The sequence below is a fragment of the Aquila chrysaetos genome, chromosome 11, assembly GCF_900496995.4.
Source record: "Aquila chrysaetos chrysaetos chromosome 11, bAquChr1.4, whole genome shotgun sequence".
Lineage (NCBI taxonomy): Eukaryota > Metazoa > Chordata > Aves > Accipitriformes > Accipitridae > Aquila > Aquila chrysaetos.
In genome coordinates, this window is record NC_044014.1 from 23926645 (window position 1) to 23946818 (window position 20174).

The window sequence follows — 20174 nt, forward strand, 5'->3', positions numbered from 1 at the left end:
ACTGGGCAGTATGCGTCAGGAAAAGCTAATTCTGAGCTTTTTTGTTTCTTGCAAGTGATGGGAATTGCGTAATGCATATTTGTGTAGAGGAAGTCAGAGTACAGAAATTTTGGATGAAGATGGTCAGTGTTACAATGCATGTGAAGAAAACTTGTTTAGTATTATAACATGTTTTTTAGTCTTATTCTATATATTCCTATTCATCCATTTTTCCTTCTGGCCTCTTCTCTAAACTTTAAACTACTCTTGTACCTTTTCCTAATCAATTATACTTGTGCAAAGTTCACAGAAATGAGTCAGATGACTTCACATGTTGTAACGTGTATGTGGAGGTAGCTAAGGAAGAGAGAAATCTTTCACTGTGATTTTGTTGATGTCATGTTTTCAATGACTCTTGCCTCCGCAGGGCTGCTCTCCAGAAGCAACGCTCAATGACCGTTTTTTGAAATCTTTTCTTAAATCTTTATTACAGAGATAGAGATGTAAATCAGTCCCACCAGGAGACTTAAGTCAACAAGCAGTATAAAATGTTATTGAAGTAAAAATCTGGTGGTGGTGGTGGCAGGGGTTGGAAATAGTGGTAGGTTGAAGGTAAGGTCAAGACTGAGCTTTTTTTTAATTCAGTTTTTAATCACTTTCACTCTCGTAACTTGTATGTTATATGGGACCTTGCCCAAGATGATGAATCAGACTAACAAAACAGGGTTTAATGTGGCCCTTCTTTAGAAGAACATAGAAGTGATTACACCTTAGATATGAAATGTGATTTTTATGTCCTGAAGCCTGAAAGACCTCTTTGAATCAGCCCAGGAAAGACTGGGCTGCAAAAATCTGCTCCAGTACCTGTTGTGTCATGAAGTTCTAGCAGCTAATCTATCCGTTCTTCTCCTGAAAGTGTCTTCAGTGAAAATGTGGTGGCTTCTGGATTTTCACTGATACTCAGTTGTAAAGTTTCATTTTGAAAACTGTGTGTCTTGCACCTCTCATGAACTGTTAAAAAAGACGTTTCTGTCAGTGACTCAAAATGCATAGATGAAGAAAATGTTACCTATGGTGTGACAGGTTGAGAATCTGCCCAGGTGGAAAGACAGACCACCACAAAAAAACAACCGAATTGGAGGGTCAGTTCCAGTAGTGTCATTTGAATTGATTTGGACAAATGTATTGGAGGCATTTATTATAATGGCCTGAGTGCTTCCAGATCAATTGCCAGTCTCTGACTTCCAGGATGTGTGCTTCTCTTCCAGGATTTGATGTAAAAAAACAAAACAAGAGTTTCTTGTGTCTGAAAAGAACCAAGTGTTCCATGAGTGCTTGTGGAGGACCTAGTCAAGCTGTTGGTGAAACAGAAGCAAGGACAACTGCATTTCAGAAGAGTCTTCTTAGCTCCAGAGTCTAGGTCTTTTTAAGGATAGCATAACTTTTGCTACTTCTCCAGAAAGTTGCAGAATGGAACCATCAAAAGCACTGTAGGTAATATTTTGAATTGGTCTCTGAGGGTGCTGATTGTTCCCTTCTGTCCCATCTTTTGGAAATGCTTTTGATTTCTGTGTTCAGAAATTAAGTACAAATATTTCCTTCATTTTCAGCATAATATAGGAGGCCATGTTGTTGGTGGGGTTCTTTGTTTTGTTTTTTTTAAGGATCAGTCTCCCCAGAAGTTGAAACAAACAAGCCTTTTATTTCCCTGGGACCAGTAAAAAAGGCACTAGCATCTTTCTGAAGGAAAGTAATTTTGCTGTATGCATTTCCTTTAGAAAGCGGTCAAGAACTGATGAGATCAAGCTTTTTGGTTTCAAAAGGGAATTAACAGTGAATCCAAACCATAAAAAATGATGAATATGCAGTTTTCAGTGATTTGGGTGATTTGCTGATTGAAACAAGCTCATATGAATCACTAGTTTTAAAAAAAAAAAAAAAAACAGGCCATAAAAACTGCATTATAGTCTGCTTTGTTTGGATACTAAGAAATCTGGAAACTATTGTAATAGTTAATAGATTTCCACCCCCCCCACCCCCAATATTACTGTGTATTTTTCTCCTATCAGTTTGTTGCTGATCAGCACTGTTTTGTGTCTTGTATAACAGCTTTCCAGTATGAATTTTAGCTGTGCAACTATTTTGACCAAAACTTCCATGGTAAACTGCCTTTATACAGAGGAATAGAAAACAGCATAGAGTGACTGCTTCGTGCCTTGCAAGGAAATTTTTTGTTATTTATAGTAATGACCACTTGTTGTTATATTATTTTCCCAATAGCATGAGTCCTTCTTATTTGAGCTTTGTGTATTGTAACTGCTGATTAGTAATATGATGTTCAACAGCATGTTTTAATATTATGTTTGGCTTAGTTTTGGTAATGTGTTACTACATGCAAAAGAATATCCTCAGTATTTTTATCAAGTCAAACAGCCTGTTTTCTCTGTTTCTTCCTGTCTGGTGTATGTGTTTCATTCTTTCTGTGATTTTTTTTTTTTTTCTTCATGTCATAAGACAGCATAAAATTCTCCCTTTCCCCATATCTCTTCAAGTGATCAGGTTTTAATTTACATATGTATTTTTTGACTGGAGACAAAATGAATGCTGTTTCATACAAATAACTTGTACTGGGGGAGAAGGAAAATGGACACTGTCTTCTGCCTTCTTAGAGGTATATACTCTTGGCCCTGTCCTGTATGGTATTCCACATCAGTGATGAGCAAGCATACCACTAGCCTTACGTTTAGAGGAAGCTGAGCAACCAAAATAATGAAGCAGCCTTGTCCCGAGCTTCAACACCGGGCTTGTTCTTGATTCTTCCTCCTCCTTTCCAGCTCCCTCCTTGACCCTCTGCCGGTATAGAACAAGCACCAGCTAGTGCTATGGTGGAGATTAGCCTGTGCTGGCTGCCGCATTGGCTAGCTAAAGCTCTGAGGGATATCTACCTTTCTCTCAGTTCGGACATTGAGTTAGAACCATCTCCTTTGTGTAGCTACTTTTTCCATAGAAAGTGTAGGAAATGATCTCAAAACTCTTTTTGTCTGTAAGACTTGCATTAAATGAGCTTACCTCTTGGTTTCAGTACTATTGTGGAGAGAGAAACAAGCCAACAGATATCGCCTGCTCAAGCGGGAAATACTGATATTCATGTGAGGGAGGGGAGGGAAGGCTGAAAAGCGAATAGTGAAAGATCATCAGGTAAGGTCACTTACTGAGTATACACTCAAAACAGTATGTCAGAAGTGGTTCCAGGGGACATGCTTGAGTTCTTGCCCCATCATGCTTTAAAAAAAAACAAAAAAAACCAAAAAAAACCAAACAAGAAGAAAAAAAGCATGAAAGATTGATCTCCTGCCCTGTAGTAATTCCTTGTTCAAACGTTAGATCTGTTCGGGGATTTCTGTAGGTGTAACTTGTGAAGAGTGTCTTGATGATTATAGCTCAGGAGGTATCCTGCAGGATGCTGCTACTTCGCCTGCAGCTCTTCCTGGAGGAAGGACCTGTTTGTAGGAGCAGTGACTAGAAGCCAACTTCCTCATGCACAATCCAATAAGCAATAGTCGGGGGCAGGAAGAAGAGAAAGCAGCCCTCCTTCCTTGGCAGGAAGTCCTGCCCGGATGTTCCAAGGTGTGCGGGTAGAGCAGTCGTCTCGCCGCGTCCTCCCTTCCCTTTACCCCACCTTTGCAGGAGGAAGTCTACTGCTTTACTGCTTGCACTGAACAGGAGGTGGTTGGGGGTAGGGCTGTGATTGCAATATGGTGACACTGGTTGCCTACCTGGGGAGGAAGAGGTTAACCTTCAGGGGAACTTGGGAAGGGAGCGGGTCCCAAAGTCCAGATTTCCTGGCCCCATAGCTGCTCAGGTTAGATTGTTCTGCAGAACTATGTCAAAGGTGATGTGGGGAAACCAGAATGTTTAGAAATTACTCTCTTGCTGTCATGTTTATCATGTGTAATCATGTTTAAAAGCACTGTAGGCTGAACAAAAATTCTGTTACACTGTTGTAAGCTGTTGCAAATGATATTATATGTTATTTTCAAGAGCAAATTACCTTTAAATATTTAAGATAAGTTCTTTTTCTAAACAAAAGCCCTATCATTACCTTTATACAGCTTGAAGAATAAAAATATAAAACTGTATTTCTTTTCATACAAAGTTTAATATCTAATTTCAGAGTAAGCATTAGCATTCTTAATGTTGATGTTTGTCATGTTTACTAGCTACAGGAGGTTAAATGTAGTAGGTATGTGTTATGCTAGCTTTCTTCTCTAAATAATTAGATTGCTCTGTTGTGATATATGTATTTTCCTATTATTCTATATGTGGATCTGAAAGAATTTCTATGTTAATGGTTCTTACAGAGCTGTAGTTATTTTAGTACCTTTGCTGTACAGCTGTGGTGTCAGCTTTTGAAATAATGCTTTGACATCATATTTTTGGTAATGTGACGAACCAACCTGAGCAATGGTTGGCGTACTCTAATCAATGTATAGGTAAAACAGCTCAGGTGTTTGTTACCCGCTTGAGTTAAGCTGTAGATTCCTCATTGGGATTTGCCTCAACCGGCTGGTGGCTGTTGCAGCTATATGTCTCCTCTGTGTTAAGATTTACTGTGTATCTTTAATGCACAGCTCATCATAGAGTTTGGAGCAAAATATGAGGGCAACATTAGTTATTTGCTTTACCTTACCTTTGCATTTTTATATAAATTGGAAGTTTTTAGTAAAAATTAAGTTGATCTAAGCACACATTTCTTTACAGTGTTAGTGTAGATGGTCGTAGCTGAAGAGGGTAACAGTGACATATGGAGTGTCCAAAAGAGTACAGGGGATGCAAAATATCCCTGAGAAATAGGCCAGGAGGGAATCTCCTGCCCATGAAGTCATCTCCTTGGTTTTCCATAACTCAGGCGTTCTGTGGCTTATCTGCCTGCTTGGTACTGTGGTTTTGTAAGAATTGCGTGCTTGGTTTGGGGTCTTCCAATGCTGTTTCTGTTTTTCTCTTTATAAAGTTAGTCAATCTCTTTAGACAGTTAATTAGAGGAATTGGGAATCTGCCTGTTAGGCAATATTTCTTGCATAACATTGCTAAGAAACATCTTTCCTGTCTCTGATGCTTTGTTTCAGATCTTACACTTTTGTGTAACTCCTTTAGTGACACCTTTGCCTGTGATGCTTTTCCATTTTGAACATCTTTCTTAGGTGAACATGCTGCTTTTGGAATATCTTAGTTTTCTGAAATCTATGTACATAACAAGGACTTTAAATCATCTACTGTTTAAAAAAAAAAAAAAAAAAGGCCAAAAACCCCTATATTGGTCCTGTTCTGGATTCTATCAAACACTTCAAGAAGCAGCCTTTGCGGATGGTGAAGTCTGTGTTGCTCGTAGCAAGGAAACATGATCAAGTAGGCTAACACAGAGATGAAAGCTGAACTTGTTCAGTGTTATTGAAGTGTTGTGTTAAGGAATCTCTCATCTATGTCATGAAATCTGTTTTCTGTTGGTCTGATGTTCTGTGAGGTTGAAGTAGTTCGTAAGGTGTCTCAGGAAGTTTGGTAATCATCTGCTATGAAATGGCAAATTATGGTATCTTTTTCTAAGAAGATGATCACAAGTCTAACCAGGATGAAGCAGTGAATAAGTTGATTAGAAAACATAGTTTCTGAAAATATTGCTTTCTAACTAGCTCTTGTAAAGATTTTGTCTTAGTTGAAAAAATTGCTGTGCAAGAGTAAATTACCATTAATGTTTTACCTTCCCTAGTATCTCAGGAGCTCTCATTTCTGTGAAAACAGTCGGGAAGTTGGCCAGTTTGGTTTTATGTCTGCTAAAAGCCATTTTTCCCCCCACTTTTTGCAGGTGAGATTAGTTTGGGGATGTGAATACAATGAGTGTAAACCAGCAAGCTCACACAGGGCCTCCTTACGGGCAACCTCAGCCTGGATATCAGGGATACCAGCAGCCTGCCTACGGAGGACAGCCATTGCCAGGGGTTCCTCAGTCGCAATATGGAGCTTATAATGGTCCGATGCCAGGATATCAACAGCCAGTCCCTCCGCAAGGTACTTCTCAGTCAAAACTTAATGATTGATAATCTGTAAATTGTTGCATGCGTGGAATTTTTTCTGTATGCTTCCTGTTGTTAGTCTTTATTTTGTGGTAGCAATTATCTTTTCTTCTGTATGTAGCTTACATGATGTTAAAAATCATGTTCTTCCTGTACATTCTGAGGTTATTGTTCTGTTATTTGTCCATTTTAGTAGGGCTTACTCTTCTTTTAATAGCTCATAAAACTAACATGTTGAGAAGTACAGCCTGCTTTTTTTCTGTATGTCTCTGCTCCCATGGTACTGAAGCACCTGACTAGGACAGTCTTCCTGATGAGGTTATGCTGAGCAGCAGCAGTTAGGGACTGTAAGAATTTATAACTGAGACTGCCTTTCGTTATTGTATAGAAAGATCTGCGCTCCATCCTGAAAGATTATACATACAACTTTAGGCAGAAAGCGTATTTGGAGCTATTTTCTTTAAAGCCTTTAAAATCAATAGAAAGTTTGTGGACATGTGGCAAGCTAATGTGTTCCAGAATTTCCCTGGTTCTGCAGGATCATATCACTTGTTGATTTTGTTTAAAAAAAAAAGAAAGAAAGAAAGAAACAAAGTAGTTCAACTTTTCTTCCCTGTTTTCAAAAGAAAGGCTAACTTAAAATTATTAAAGAACTTTAGGAGTCTTTGTTTCCAAGTACCTGAATTGCTTTGGGAGATCAATAGTGACTTTAACATCTGAAATGTAGAAGAGAAAATACTATTGCATTGAGTAGAAGTGTTTTTGCCTTTCAAAATCATGTGGATGGATTCAGATAAGCACAACATGAACTTCCACTCTGAAATGTTTGTTTAGATTTCAGATTAGCATATTCCTCATTTCCCTAGAATACCAATCATGCTGATGGTCTCTCTCTTATTCTTTCCTCCAAGTACATCTTGAATTTTTTGCAGCTTCTTGAATTTTAAACCAAACTCAATGAGAAGGATAGAACAATCGAAGTGCCTATAGTTGTCCTGAAACTAACGGAAGTGGGAGACTGACATTTGGGAGCTGAATAATTACCCTGTTGGGCTTTTCGTCTGGAGTTAGCAGGGTAGTGGAGCAGAAGAAGAGTTAGTGTGGTGTGCTAAAGAATGGGTTATTCAATTGCTCCATCTTCCTTTTCTTTCCTTAATCCTCTTCTTCCTCTCCTCTCAATAAATCTCTTCCAACAGCACTTTTAATCTGTGAGTTTTGAACTAATTTCACAGAAGGCTTAAATTCCTATAAAAGTAATGAAGATCAGCACTGGGCAGAGGAAAGAAACCCTGCTTCCTGGGAAGACCAATGCAGAGCTCAGCCATTGAGTGCTGTTTCGCTGCTCAATGCAGCCATTGACTAACTAGTGTTTCCTGTCCCATGGAAGGAATGGGGAGAAATTGGACTTGCTTCAGTGAGGGAGAGAAGGAGATTCAAGAAGGACAAAGATTACTACAGATTTGTTGGAAAAGTTTCATCAGTGCAGCTATTAACAGAAAACAGGTTTTGGTTGTTGGCAGTGTGAAGAATGTTAAGGATGTTTGTGAAAAGAAACTGATAAGCATCTTCCATCAGATACTTCAAGAACTTTTTAGACTTTACAAGTCTGAAAAGCATTTCTTTTAAGGGAGCGAACTCTTTTCCTTCTGAATTATTTCTGTTTTGCCTTTTTTAATTTTAGAACAACAGAAATGTGGTTCATGACAGCTCAGTAAGGACATACCTAGAAAGCTTGATAACATGCATATAAACTTGTGCAGATTAAAAAAGCAGATTTTTGTTTGTGCCAGTAATGATTGAAAGGTAGTGTGACACTGAGGGCAACAAGGTGGTCTCGTTTGGACCACAAAAATGTATTGCACTACTCTTAAGTAGTATCTCGTGTACTTTATTGATATATCAGGCAAAGACCACCCGTGGTTTGTGGAGATTTCTCTTCCATCTTTTCTTCTGAGACCATCCTTCCTAGACTTAGCAGACTGTATTAAGGAAATGGCAGTTGTCAAGTTGTGCATTCTGGACCTGTTACTGTAAATCCAGGATTCCTATCTTTAGAAGGAAGGAATGTAAAATTCAGAGCACTAGCACAACAGCCAGAAGTTGACCAGTTGATAGCTGCTGAATATGACATCCAGGTGGAAAAGAGTGGCAAACAAACAATGCATTATCAAAGAGAGCAGACAGGTGATAGTGAAGATAGTGACAGTTATCCTTTCTACTCCCATTATGTTTATTGCAGGTCTTTGTAGCAAGACCTGTTGCAGCTGCATAACATAGAGGAGAGAGAATTAATTTCAGAGGCACTAGAGTGACAGGAATTTAGTGAACACTGAGGGGTAAAAGGAAAACTGCCAATGTTATTCTGTGATCTCAAAGCAGATGTCTTAGGGATTTATTTTAAAAATAACAATAAAATTGCTTGGAGGACTGAGTGGAGAAGTGTTGGGAGCAGATGCCATCCTCAGTCAGGGAGTCTTTAGCATCTGATTTGTGACAAACCCCAGCTCTAACTAATGGAAACGTGGGAATGCTGTGCCAGTGATGCTAGTCTTGCTTGGGACCAGAAGCAGAGTACTGTGCTGCTAGCTGAAAATAGCTGCTTCTTGCTATGAGTATGTTGAAAGAGCCAAGACAACTTTTTACCAGTCTTTCAGTCAGTCTGTCGGTTTCCTTCGGATGAGATCATGCAGTTGAAAGTGCAAACACAATTATCTGAATACCAGTAACAATTAGGCTGCTGCTGGATTGTTTTACATAGACTCAGTTTACGATACTATTAACATTTGTATTAATGTTGATATATGAACTGTGTTGGTGATTGATGTTATGCGTTGTAGAAAAGTGAGATTTTACGTATATGATATTTTCTGCACTGCAGACTGTCCTCAGCATTGGAAACACTCTCTCTTGGTTCTTTCTCTCAAGCTTGATTTACTGGTGTATTCTGTCTTTCCAGGTTACTTTCCTTCCTTGGGGTTCCCTTTGAAGGGCTCTCCTGTATCTCTCAACTCTGACACTTCTTCTCTTGCACCTAATTTCATAGGTAAATGGTGTCCTTTCTGTGGGAGTGTTTGTGCTGTGCCACTTCTTCTGTGCCAAGTTCCCATTTAATATGGATATTTATCTCAAAGGTGTGGGTACCTGGTTATTCAGGCAGAGGTGGGTAGGATACTTCCCAATCTATTTGTAGGCAGCACTCCAGAAACATAAATAGGATATGAAGAAATAGTCCTAGTAGAAATCTCTTATGCAGATTTGTAGGTAAAACCTGACTTGTGACTAATGTTTTCTGAAGACTGATTTCAAAACCTGAATTGGCCCATTCAGGTTCTGTCAGGGAGAATCCTTAGTTTAAAAGAGTGCAGTCTCCCACTTGAGAGAGAACTAAAATGTGAGGTTTGAAATTATAGCATTGCAAGGAAGAAATGAAAAATCTCCCCAAGCACCAGGAGGTTATTGGAAGTCATGAGATTTTTGTAACTTGGGCCTTCATTTAAGGGGAAAAAAAAGGTTTTTAGCTTCTTTGACTATAGCATAGAAACCAAATATATGTTAGGAATAATTATGATTCCAAAAGCTGTGGCTTGAAGAAGGAAATACTTATGCAAAGCTAGCAATCAAGATGTAAGAATTAAAAACACTGCAAGAAATCATACTGTATTTTTTCCTTCTTTCCAACTAGTGGTATTTTGAAAGAGCTATTTCCAGCAGCATCAATTTGCTTAGAAGAGTAGGGTGTCAGAACTGGGCCAAGACTGTATAGTCTCAGGGCTTTGAGTAAAATCACAGGCATTTCCCATTTTGCTGTAATCTACCTCCATTTTGAGGTCTGTGATGAATAAGAGCAATATCTCAAAGGTGTTGAAGGGGACCTTCAGGATTCTTCAAGACTAATGAATCTTAAGCTAATAAACCACTAGATATTCATACCTGTTCAAGTGAATTTTTTTCAGTGGCTATTTGAGCAGTCTGTGGTAATAGTTACAGAAGTATATTTGTGACAAGAACTAGAAAAAGAAGACTTCAGAAGCTTTTTCTGAAGTAAGCATGTATTTGTCAAATTGTATGCCTGTTAAAGTTGAGGGGGAAAAAGTTAACTTAATGTAAAAAAAAAAGTAATGTAGGATCCCTCCAGGAATTGCATTAAATATGCTTTCAGAGACAAAAGATAACAATGCCAAACAGTTTACATGTACTATCAAAAGAAAGAGATTCCAAAATAGATGAAAGTATATCAAATTAAATGAAAAGGTATCACAAAAGACATTCAGAAATAGAAATGCCACACAACATACAAATAGAGAACAGGAAATGCTTAGCCAGAGGAACAGTAAGATCAAGGTGCTGTAACAGTAGTTTAGAAAAGACTAGATTTAAGGAGGTGAAAGTATATAAAAATAATAAATGTCTCTGGATATAATTAAGTCCTAAGTCTCAAAATGAAGAACAAGAAGAGGTTTAGTAATAAAGAAAAAAGCCCCAAGAAATTACTGGTTATTCATACAAGGTCTAGTTAATTTCTTCCTTGAATTTACGTCCACAAGCTTACTAAGAATTACATGTAGCAGATAAGGTAAAAATATATGAGAGTTGAAACGTCATGCTTTGGTGTATAAATTTATACTGTAGAATTGAGAAATGGCTTCTCTTATTTCCTATTTCATAATGGTTCCTCACAAGAAGGTTTCAGAGTCCCTTTTAAACTTGTCACACCAGTCACTGTCAGAGAGGTATAACAGTGTGTATGTGCTGCCCTGGTCTCATGGGGCAGTTTAGTCATCTGTATTTAACGATACCCCATATGTGAAATATGTTCCCTTGTGGTTAGCAGGCAGGGTCATATGGTTGTTCTGATTGATTGTCAGCATTTTTAACATGATATCATTACAATAGAAGTTTATATTATCTTTTTTGGAAGTAGACACTGCAGTTGGTCTGCTGGTATTATATCCAGCATTGTGCAGTTTGTGGAAAGTGTGAATACTTGTTTCTGAGTCAAATATGTTTGGGCTGTGCCTGAAGCAGTTCAGTCTCAAAGATGAGGAAATATTTGCGTTAGCCTCCAACCTTGAGAAGCTGGGAAGAACAGTCTGTGGTGGCTGCCATTATGTTATATTTAAAGCAGTTAGATGTAATTTTTGAAAACTGAATCTTCTCACATAACCTGCTTACCTTTCAAGTAGGGAAAATTGACCTGTAATGAACACTAGGTTCCATGTGAATACTCTCCTTGGTCTGGATAAAAATAATTGGACTTGGAGGGAGAAGAATTTAATACCTTACTGATAAGATAATGATTTTTTCTTTATCAAAAGATGAAATTGTCTTTTGAAGACCTTCCACAGTACATATTTTCTACTTGGTCTGTGTGGAGATGGTGACTAGTGACACTGGCTAAAAATATTTGTGCTTTCAGTTTAGCTACTTCTAATATAGTTGTATAAATTATTTGTTGCTCATGGAGTATTGATACATCACTTTGGCCACCACTAAACTGTTTTCTGCACTTTTTTTATTTCCCAGATTTTTCCTGGTAATTGGTTCAAGGCCTTGTTTCTGTAAGTAATTTGTGATTTTTTTTTTTTTTTTTAATTTTTTTTTCTCCTTATGTCTGTAGGTTCATTAAGAGCCCCTCCAACATCTGGAGCTCCCCCTCCAGCCTCTGGGGCATCTCTTCCTTCTGGCCATCTGGCATACAGTCAGTTTGGACATGGAGATGTGCAGAATGGGATTCCAGCCTCAGCAGCCCCGATGCAGAGGTACATACAAGAGCAAATCATAACAAAGGCCTGCCTTAGTAGACCTATGCTAGCTGTAGACCTTTTAGGGGCCAAAACAAATGAAACGCTTTGTTTTTCCTGTGGTGGACATTGACTTTCTTTATTGCTTCCTTATTGTTTTGGAACAACATTTTGCCATAGGGGTATTTGTTAGACAATAAGAATCTCAGAGGATGAAAAACTTCTGGAAGGATGCGAGCCAATGTCAGTGACAGATCAAAACCACTTCTCCAAAGATTTTCTTTGTGGTGGTCATTTTCCCATAAGGAATTTTCAGGTTCCCATAATCTGTCCTGTTTTAATACAGTTGCATCCACACAGCCATAGTATTTGATTCCTTGGCAGTGTGAACTGATCTCTGGAGCGTGTTGCTGTCTGTCATTACTGAGTAATTCCTTAGTATAGGTTCTGGGTCCTTTTCTGTCCATTATGGATCCCTGAGTTATCTTCATCTAAAGCTCTTGGGCATCATCTCTGGAAAGATACTGCCATTACCTCTGTGGTGAAAGTAGCAACAGTCCTCACTGCTTCATTCTGATTACTGGTTGTGGGGAAAGGTAGTTGTTTTTGTTTTCCTTTTGGTTAAGCTCAGCACTGTCAGCTGGAGAGTCCAAATCCTTTGAGCAACAGAGCATTCTTACATAGCTGTGCAGGCCTTACTGTTGCTCACCCTGTAGATTCTGTTGCAGTATTTCTGATTTGTTGCAATAACTAAAATGGAATTAACAAAAACAATGCTATAAATGTAGAATTTCTATTTTAAGAACCAATAGATTTTTTTTTTTTTAGGAAAGGGATTCAGATCCATGCAGGATATGTAATTATTTTTCCAAAACTGAGCTGCAGTGCTTCGTGTAAATAATTGAGATCCAGCTAGTGTTTATGTGGTAGAACAGTTTCAAAAGGCACAGAGAATTGTAACTGCTCGTATAATGGGGAATCCAGTGAAGTTTCTTATCTTCTTTCTCAGGCCACCTGCTTCTCAGCCGTTTCTGCCAGGCTCAGCACCCACGCCTGTCAGCCAGACAGCTACGTTCCAGCAATATGGTCCACCCCCAGCAAGTGTACAGCAGCTCAGCAATCACATGGCAGGGATGACAATTGGCAGTACTACAGCCTCTGCTCCTCCCCCAGCTGGACTCGGCTATGGTGAGGTTTCCTGGCTACAGAAATATGCTATTGCTTTTCATTTATGCTAATAATTTCATAAAAGATTTGCTCTTATCAATGATTCATTACCATATGGTGATGGGAATTCTCTGGGTGTTGACATCTGCCATAGTAAACGGTAGTTTCCTTGACTGATAAGGTCATTATCGGGGAAAACGGAACTGAGACTATTGTAGGGGACAGTGCAGGAAGTACTGCAGGATGAGTAACAAAAGAAAGCAATAATATTTCTCCTCAACTAGGTGAATCTTGGTGTGAAACACAAAACCAGTCTATTCCTAAGTAAGCTGTTGGAGTCTACATGTCTTGCCACTGTTGTGCAGCAGTCCAGTCAAAAAAAAAAAAAAAAAAAAACAGAAGGAAAAAGGACTCAGTAAATCACAAAGGGCTGAAATTACTCTGACTGATTTTGTGAAGGGTTTTACTGGAAGTTGAGAAGAAACTTACTTAAAAAGTATAAACTGAATGTAGATATTGTGTTTTATTGTATTAGATCTACAGTCCCACTGCTGTAGATTACAGGATTTTTTTTTATTTTTTTTTAATTGAAGACTAGAGATTTGTCTTTAGTATGTGTAAGCTGGTCTCCATGAAGCTCAAAACCATTCTTGAACTACAGGCTCCAACTTAGTGTGGAGTTCAAGATATAAACTTATTTCAGTTCAAGAAATCAGTAGACAGACTTTTCGTGGTTCTTGTTTGGCATACTCCTGGCTTTGCCTCTTTTTTCTGGCCATGAATCCTGAAATGTATTCTGATTATGTAAAATAAGAAGCTCAGACTTTGAGAGAGAGGACAATGAAGGAACTATCAAGTTTCAGATCCCTTGGAGAAGTTTCAGCGCTCTGATCAATTTAGGAGGGTGTTCACTTAAGGTTTGTCTCTTAGTAGTGGCAAGTCCATCTAAAGATGAGGAAGTGGTAGACCTATTTAGATGATCTACAGCAAATGGCTTTTGCTTGCATCTTAATTGTCTTGAGGATAGAAGAAAATGGTGTTATATCTTCTTCTTATCAGGTCCCACAACATCGGTTCCCCCAGTCTCAGGAAGCTTTAGTGCAACAGGATCTGGTCTCTACACACCTTACACTGCGAGCCAAGGACCCTCTCCTACCAGTGTGTCTCAGGGTCTTCCTTTGGCACAGCCTCTGTTTCCTGGTCAACCGATGTCAACTCAACGCCTACCTACTCAAGTCCCTGGTTTTGCCCCACCTCCCTCTTCTGCAGGGATTGGACCTTCCTCTTACCCTCCTAGCACAGGTGCCCCAAGGCCACCTACCATGCCAGGCCCACCACTGCCTGGGCAGACAGTTGCTGGACCACCAACGTCCCAGCCTAATCATGTATCCTCACCACCACCTCCATCAACTATGTCAGGGCCGCACCCTGGGCCTCCCATGAGTGGCCTCCATGGACCACCTCCTCCCACTCATCCTCCTCAGCCAGGATACCAAATGCAGCAGAACGGTGAGTATTCCTAGTATAGGAATTGTGAGTCACGTGTGTTCTCTGTGTGCTGCAAACCGAGAACTGGATTTCAGGTTTGTTACCTGTGGGCTCCTGGCTGCACTTCAAAGCTTTCTTCTTGTTTCCTTGTGGTCCTGTCTGAAGGACAAATCCAAGATAAACAATAGGATGTGTCATTCTAAGATACTTGTCATACAGGTTTTAATCAGATTAATGTAACTAAAGGAATCCTAGCTTACTTGGCCAAAAAGTTGTTTAGTAATTAGTGCCATAATACTACAAGAATTTGTGATCAAAATTTTATGATCTTTAAATTGATGTCTGCACCCTCATCTGTTCAAAAGTAGAGATTTGAAATTCTACAAAGCCTTATCTTTTTTTTTTTTTTTTTTAAATATTTGTGGCCAGTGTGCATATCCAACCTGTATGAGAGGAGTTGTTAAACATTGAAAAGGAGTTGCTACTTTTTCTTCTTTAATTTGCAAAACTGTGTATTTTTATCCTTGTAGAACCTTTCACATTTTGTGTGTGCTTAGAAGTAATATCAGTTAAGCTTTCTGAATTACAAACAGTTTTGGTTGATTTTTAATCATAACATTTAGAGATAGCTAGGATAAAGTAATCAGGTCCAAGTGTCAGGATTGAGAATCCCATCCCCCGTGCAGCTTTGCACAACTGGCCAGGTAAATTACTTAAAAATATCTGTCCAAATTGCTATGAACTGTAAAAACTCTAATGGGGTAAATCATGCTGTTATTCCATAACTGACTGAAATTGTCTAAAGTAATATGAAATAACTTCATGTAGTTACAAAACAAAAGAGATAATCACACATTAACTTATTACTGTAATTTCAGGCAAGCCAAAACTGCCTGAGAGAAGTTCTTGCATACCTTTAGTTTGAGGAATTATGAGTCATCCACTAGCTTATTTGGCTGTTCTATGTGCGCTTTCTGTTGGGCAGTTCTGCAATTTAACTTAAATGTTCATAGTGCCTGATCTTAATGTGTATTGTAATTGTATTATTCTAAAAATAGTTATGTTAGTCTAAAAACCTGTTTCCTTAAGTCTGGTTTTAAGGAGGACTGTATCCATCAATTTATTGGATTATTGATAGAGATGTACAGTCTAAGCTGAAACATTGTGATAAATATGTTTAATCCTAGTTAACTGAAAAGCACATGACTTTCTTTTTCTTTTTTTTGACGATGACAGGAAAAGTGGGAAGTACCTAATGAGGAAACACCTAGTATTAGCCATTGTTTGATTTTGCTGTCCCTTTCTTGTAAGGTTCCTTTGGGCAGGTGAGGGGTCCCCAACCAAACTATGGAGGAGCCTATCCAGGAACACCAAATTATGGAAGTCAACCTGGACCACCACCTCCACCAAAACGCTTGGATCCAGATTCCATTCCTAGCCCTGTAAGCTTACTTTGTTCTTACCAGTGTGAGTTCTTCCATAGTGTCTTTACATAAAACAGAACTGACAAAGACCAAAGCTGAAAACAGGTTTCTCGTTCCAAAGAACATCAGTCTGTTTTCCTGCTTACTTTTCTGTCATATATCCAGCTTCAGTCTTTTCTTATGAATAAGCCCAGAAGCAGTATTTTTCTTGGTGACTAAAGAAAGGCACTGCACATGCAAATCAATGCTCTAATTCCTCAGGTCTTTTTCTGTACTATGTTACATTTTGAGAATCCTTGATGGCTTTGATTAAACTTGTTTCTCCATTTCTGGATTCCTTCTTAATGACTTTCCAAGGTGAACTAATTTCAGGTTTTGAGGTGACAGTCTATGAACCATATGATCCACGTTTAAAGTATGGTTAATAGATGATTGTAGTGCTTTTCCTTTCCTTTTTGCTATAATCTGTCAAAAAGCTGGTTAGCATTTTTTGGGGTCATTAAGTCATGACACTACTTCAGTCAAATATGGACAACTTCTCAAATTGGGATTATCTTTCAGAATGGAGGTTCTGAGAAAGGACAAGCAGTGATGTGTAATGGTTAGCAATGATGAGTAATATTAAGCCTGGCAGTATTATTGCCACTAGTCTACTGTGCTGTTCTTTCTACTGCTGCTGATGCTGTTCTGTTACTGTCTCAGAAGGCCACAGTCATTTGGTAACAGGAAACCTTTCCGGTGCAGTGCTTGCAATCACTTTACTTCAAAACTATAAAAATAAAGTAGAGTTACATCTTAGGTCTGGACTGGTGCTGTTCAGAAGTTATTGCTATTCAAAAAAGGTTATCTGTTTAGACTCCAGGTTTATGTAAATTTTATGACCATATTTTTTTTGTAGAATATAAGAAGCCTTTAGTTGCTTGTCTGCTTCTCTTCTCTTACACTAAATGAGATCTCAAATGGCTTGTGTCAGTTGCCTTCATTTTAGCATGTTCTTAAAGCATAAATCCCCAATTTCTAACCAAAATGAGCACGTGAGCCACTACCTCTGTTAGCAATGTGTTCAGAGCCCAAGCCCAATATCCTGGCAAGGCTGGTTTTGGGATCAGTGTATGCTGCAGAAGCTGATGTTTCCTGTTGCATGAACCAATGTCCAAATGTATCTAATTCCAGTGCTACAGGTTTGGGTAGAGAGAAGTAACACTGTTACTTTTTGGTTTATTATTCTCTTTTCTTTTTTCTTTTTCTTTTCTTTTCTTTTCTTTTTTTTTTTTGTGGCACTCTTACTTTTTATTTTTTTAAAAAAAGCAACTTAATGAGCTGCCACCTCAGCAGAAACCCAGGCACAGAATAGACCCAGATGCAATTCCTAGTCCAGTAAGTGCTGTATATGTCAATTGTAGTCTGTGTGTTGGTGACCATCTGTGCATGCCTGAAACCTGAACTTCACCTCACTAACCCTCCATCATTAATCCTTTACCCTTTCCTTGCTGTCTTCTGCTTGCCTTATCAAAATGAGTAACATTACACCACAAGAGGTTGTTAAAATCTTCTCTTCTTTGATGAATGGTGAGGCAATAGAAAGCAGACTGTTTCAGAAACAGATCATGAAGAATGTCTCCCCTCACTTCGTCTGATCTTTAGAATATCTCCTTCATCAGATTCCAACTGGCATTTTCAGTGTAAGCCATCAGTATAATTGTCCATAGAATGTGTGTCTCATGTTAACGTACACACAGCATGAGCCTTTGTAAGCATGTTTTCTACCAGTTTTGAACAGAATTTGATTACTGTTCTTGTTGATATACCAGTACCAGGCTAATGCTTTGAAGTTCTAAAATTGTAGATGAACTGTTTTGTTTTGATGTTAATTGCTGATCTAAATCTTCTAGTAGATTAATATGAGGCATGGGGAGCTATAAACATTCTCTCATTATCTGTGCTCATACATAACCATTAAATTTTGAATTTGAAAATTTAATGTTTATGTGTAAAGAATCTTACCTAAAGAAAGAAAAAAGCAGCTACCTTTTGGATTGGAAGAAAATAAAAAAACACGTTTGACTCCATGTTACCCTTGTATCACTTCTTCCTCGTTTAGTCAAAGTTGGTCGTATAGTCATATAACAAGTACCAGCAGGTGAGATCACCAATGTCAGTCTGTAGACTTTTGAAATGGGACTAGATTTATCCTGGAGTAGTCACTGTCTGATGCTATGGGAGGCTTTTTGCTGGCGACTTAGAATCCTTAGTGAGAGGGTAGAAGTTCTGCCATGCAAACTTAGGCATTTCACAATTTACTCTAAGCAAAGGCATGTGATTTGGTGGCAAAGTAAGATCAGAAGAATGATTGCTAGTTTTAATGCTTTCATTCAGGCAGCAGTATGGAAATGTAGTTAAAACTGTGTATAACTACAATTTGCTGTTCTTATCCAAAGGGCAGTGGATATTTTAGTCAAGTAAAACTGTTAATTGCATTTATGAAGAATTTGAAATACTAAGAAATTTAAGATTTCTGCTGGCTTTGAAGTTTAAGCTTGATCCATTGACAAGTCCATTGAAACTTCACTATCCACATCCCCAGAATTCAAATCCCAAACTCTTGAGCACCATGGAGTAATGAAGACTTCCACCGGAGCTTGCAAGCATCTGTCTTTAGGTCAGACTTACAGTGGTTAGAAATAAATGCATACTATGAAAACAGTGGAAACATAACAGAAAGGAAAAGCCAGATTATCTATAGAACTTCAGCCTGAGGCTTACAGAAGCTTCTAATTTTAATTTGGCTAGGACCAGTATACAGGGGAATACTACCAAAAAAATTCCTTTCTTGATCTGTGTTTGGCTTTTATGAGTTCAGATCAGGCCTTAAAACACAAAATATGCTACTATTCAAAATACTTGGGGAAAAATACTATTTGCAACTTGTAATTTATTGTTAGTCATTAAGTACTATTCGAGATCAAACTGAGAGGTGACTGCTTGACAAAACTTATTTGCTTTAGACTTCTTATTTTTAGAGATAGTGATGTTTGCCTCGGGTCCCCTTTTCACTGCCTTACAGATGTAAATTTTGTATTTTACAGTACTTTGAAACCAAACCTCCAAATATTAATGTGGTGTTTTTCATCATAGATTCAAGTGATTGAAGATGACAGAAGTAACCGTGGGTCAGAACCATTTGTCACTGGAGTGAGAGGGCAGGTCCCACCTCTTGTTACTACGAATTTCTTGGTCAAGGATCAAGGTGAATTATTTTTCTTTTCCTAAACAAACAAACAAAACAGAAACCCCGAAGAGTCAATGACAGTACTGTCTATGTCTTTCAAGGAAAAGTTTGAGGAATTATTTCAGTGGCTGGGGATATGTGTTTTACCAACAGAAGCTTAGCTTCAAGTCCTGTGTTGATTTGATCTCAATTTAGATTCTCCTCATTGCTTGGTAGCTAGTAACCAATTTGCAAGTAAAAAAATGTTTTCCAGGGCAGGTACCTGGGATCAGCATTACCAGGGATATCAGAAAGCAGCAAATGAAACCTCTTCTGAAGAGCTATATCAACAACAGTTAAGAACTGAAATTTACTAGCAATATCATTTGAATTGGACTGGGAACTGTATTTTTTTTAATTGAGTGGAATGTCAGTTGGTCCATGGACTTCAAAGAGAAAGGATATTTAATCTTTTAATTTCCCATGCTTTTTTTGAGATTTAAAGCTCCCTTGAAACTTCAGAATCTGATTCTACAATCAAGTGCTTTACTCTTCAGCCAAAATTACAAAATCAAACAATAGAAATGCTTGAGTTGAGTTTTCTGCCCACAGTATATTTTAGTCTGCAAAAGAGTGAAACAGGAACACCTTTTTAGAGGTTTAAGTTGATGTGGAGTCAAGTTCATTTGTTTTGACTTAAGGGGTTTTATTATATGTAGTTAGTCCTAAAGAGGCACTTTGTTTGGAATTCAAGTTTTGCATAGATTGAAATTAATTGATTGTTTAGATAAGCTCTTAGTCTCTGTGGCTTAACAACACAACTGAAGGTTTCTTTATTTCTGCTCTCAAATATAAATTTAACTTGTACTGAAATTTGTGGGAATTTTTTCTTTGTTCCCCAGGTAACGCAAGCCCCCGCTACATAAGATGCACATCTTACAATATTCCCTGCACCTCAGATATGGCCAAACAGTCCCAAGTTCCCCTAGCTGCTGTCATAAAACCGCTGGCGACCCTACCCCCAGAGGAGGTGAGAACCATATGCAGAGTTACATAGGCACTGTATGCACTCTGAACTTGTCAGGAGAATGGTATTAGA

At 38.4% G+C, this 20174-nt stretch overlaps 1 protein-coding gene across 1 annotated transcript in view; it reads left to right on the forward strand.

The window, feature by feature from the left end:
- SEC24C (SEC24 homolog C, COPII coat complex component) overlaps positions 1–20174 on the forward strand; it is a 39072-nt gene that overhangs the window by 2244 nt on the left and 16654 nt on the right. The window contains 8 exon segments of the mRNA XM_030031597.1: positions 5840–6042; positions 9004–9090; positions 11665–11806; positions 12798–12976; positions 14015–14464; positions 15755–15885; positions 19003–19114; positions 19978–20105. Coding sequence (XP_029887457.1) covers positions 5868–6042; positions 9004–9090; positions 11665–11806; positions 12798–12976; positions 14015–14464; positions 15755–15885; positions 19003–19114; positions 19978–20105 — 1404 coding nt within the window. The 5' untranslated portion in view covers positions 5840–5867.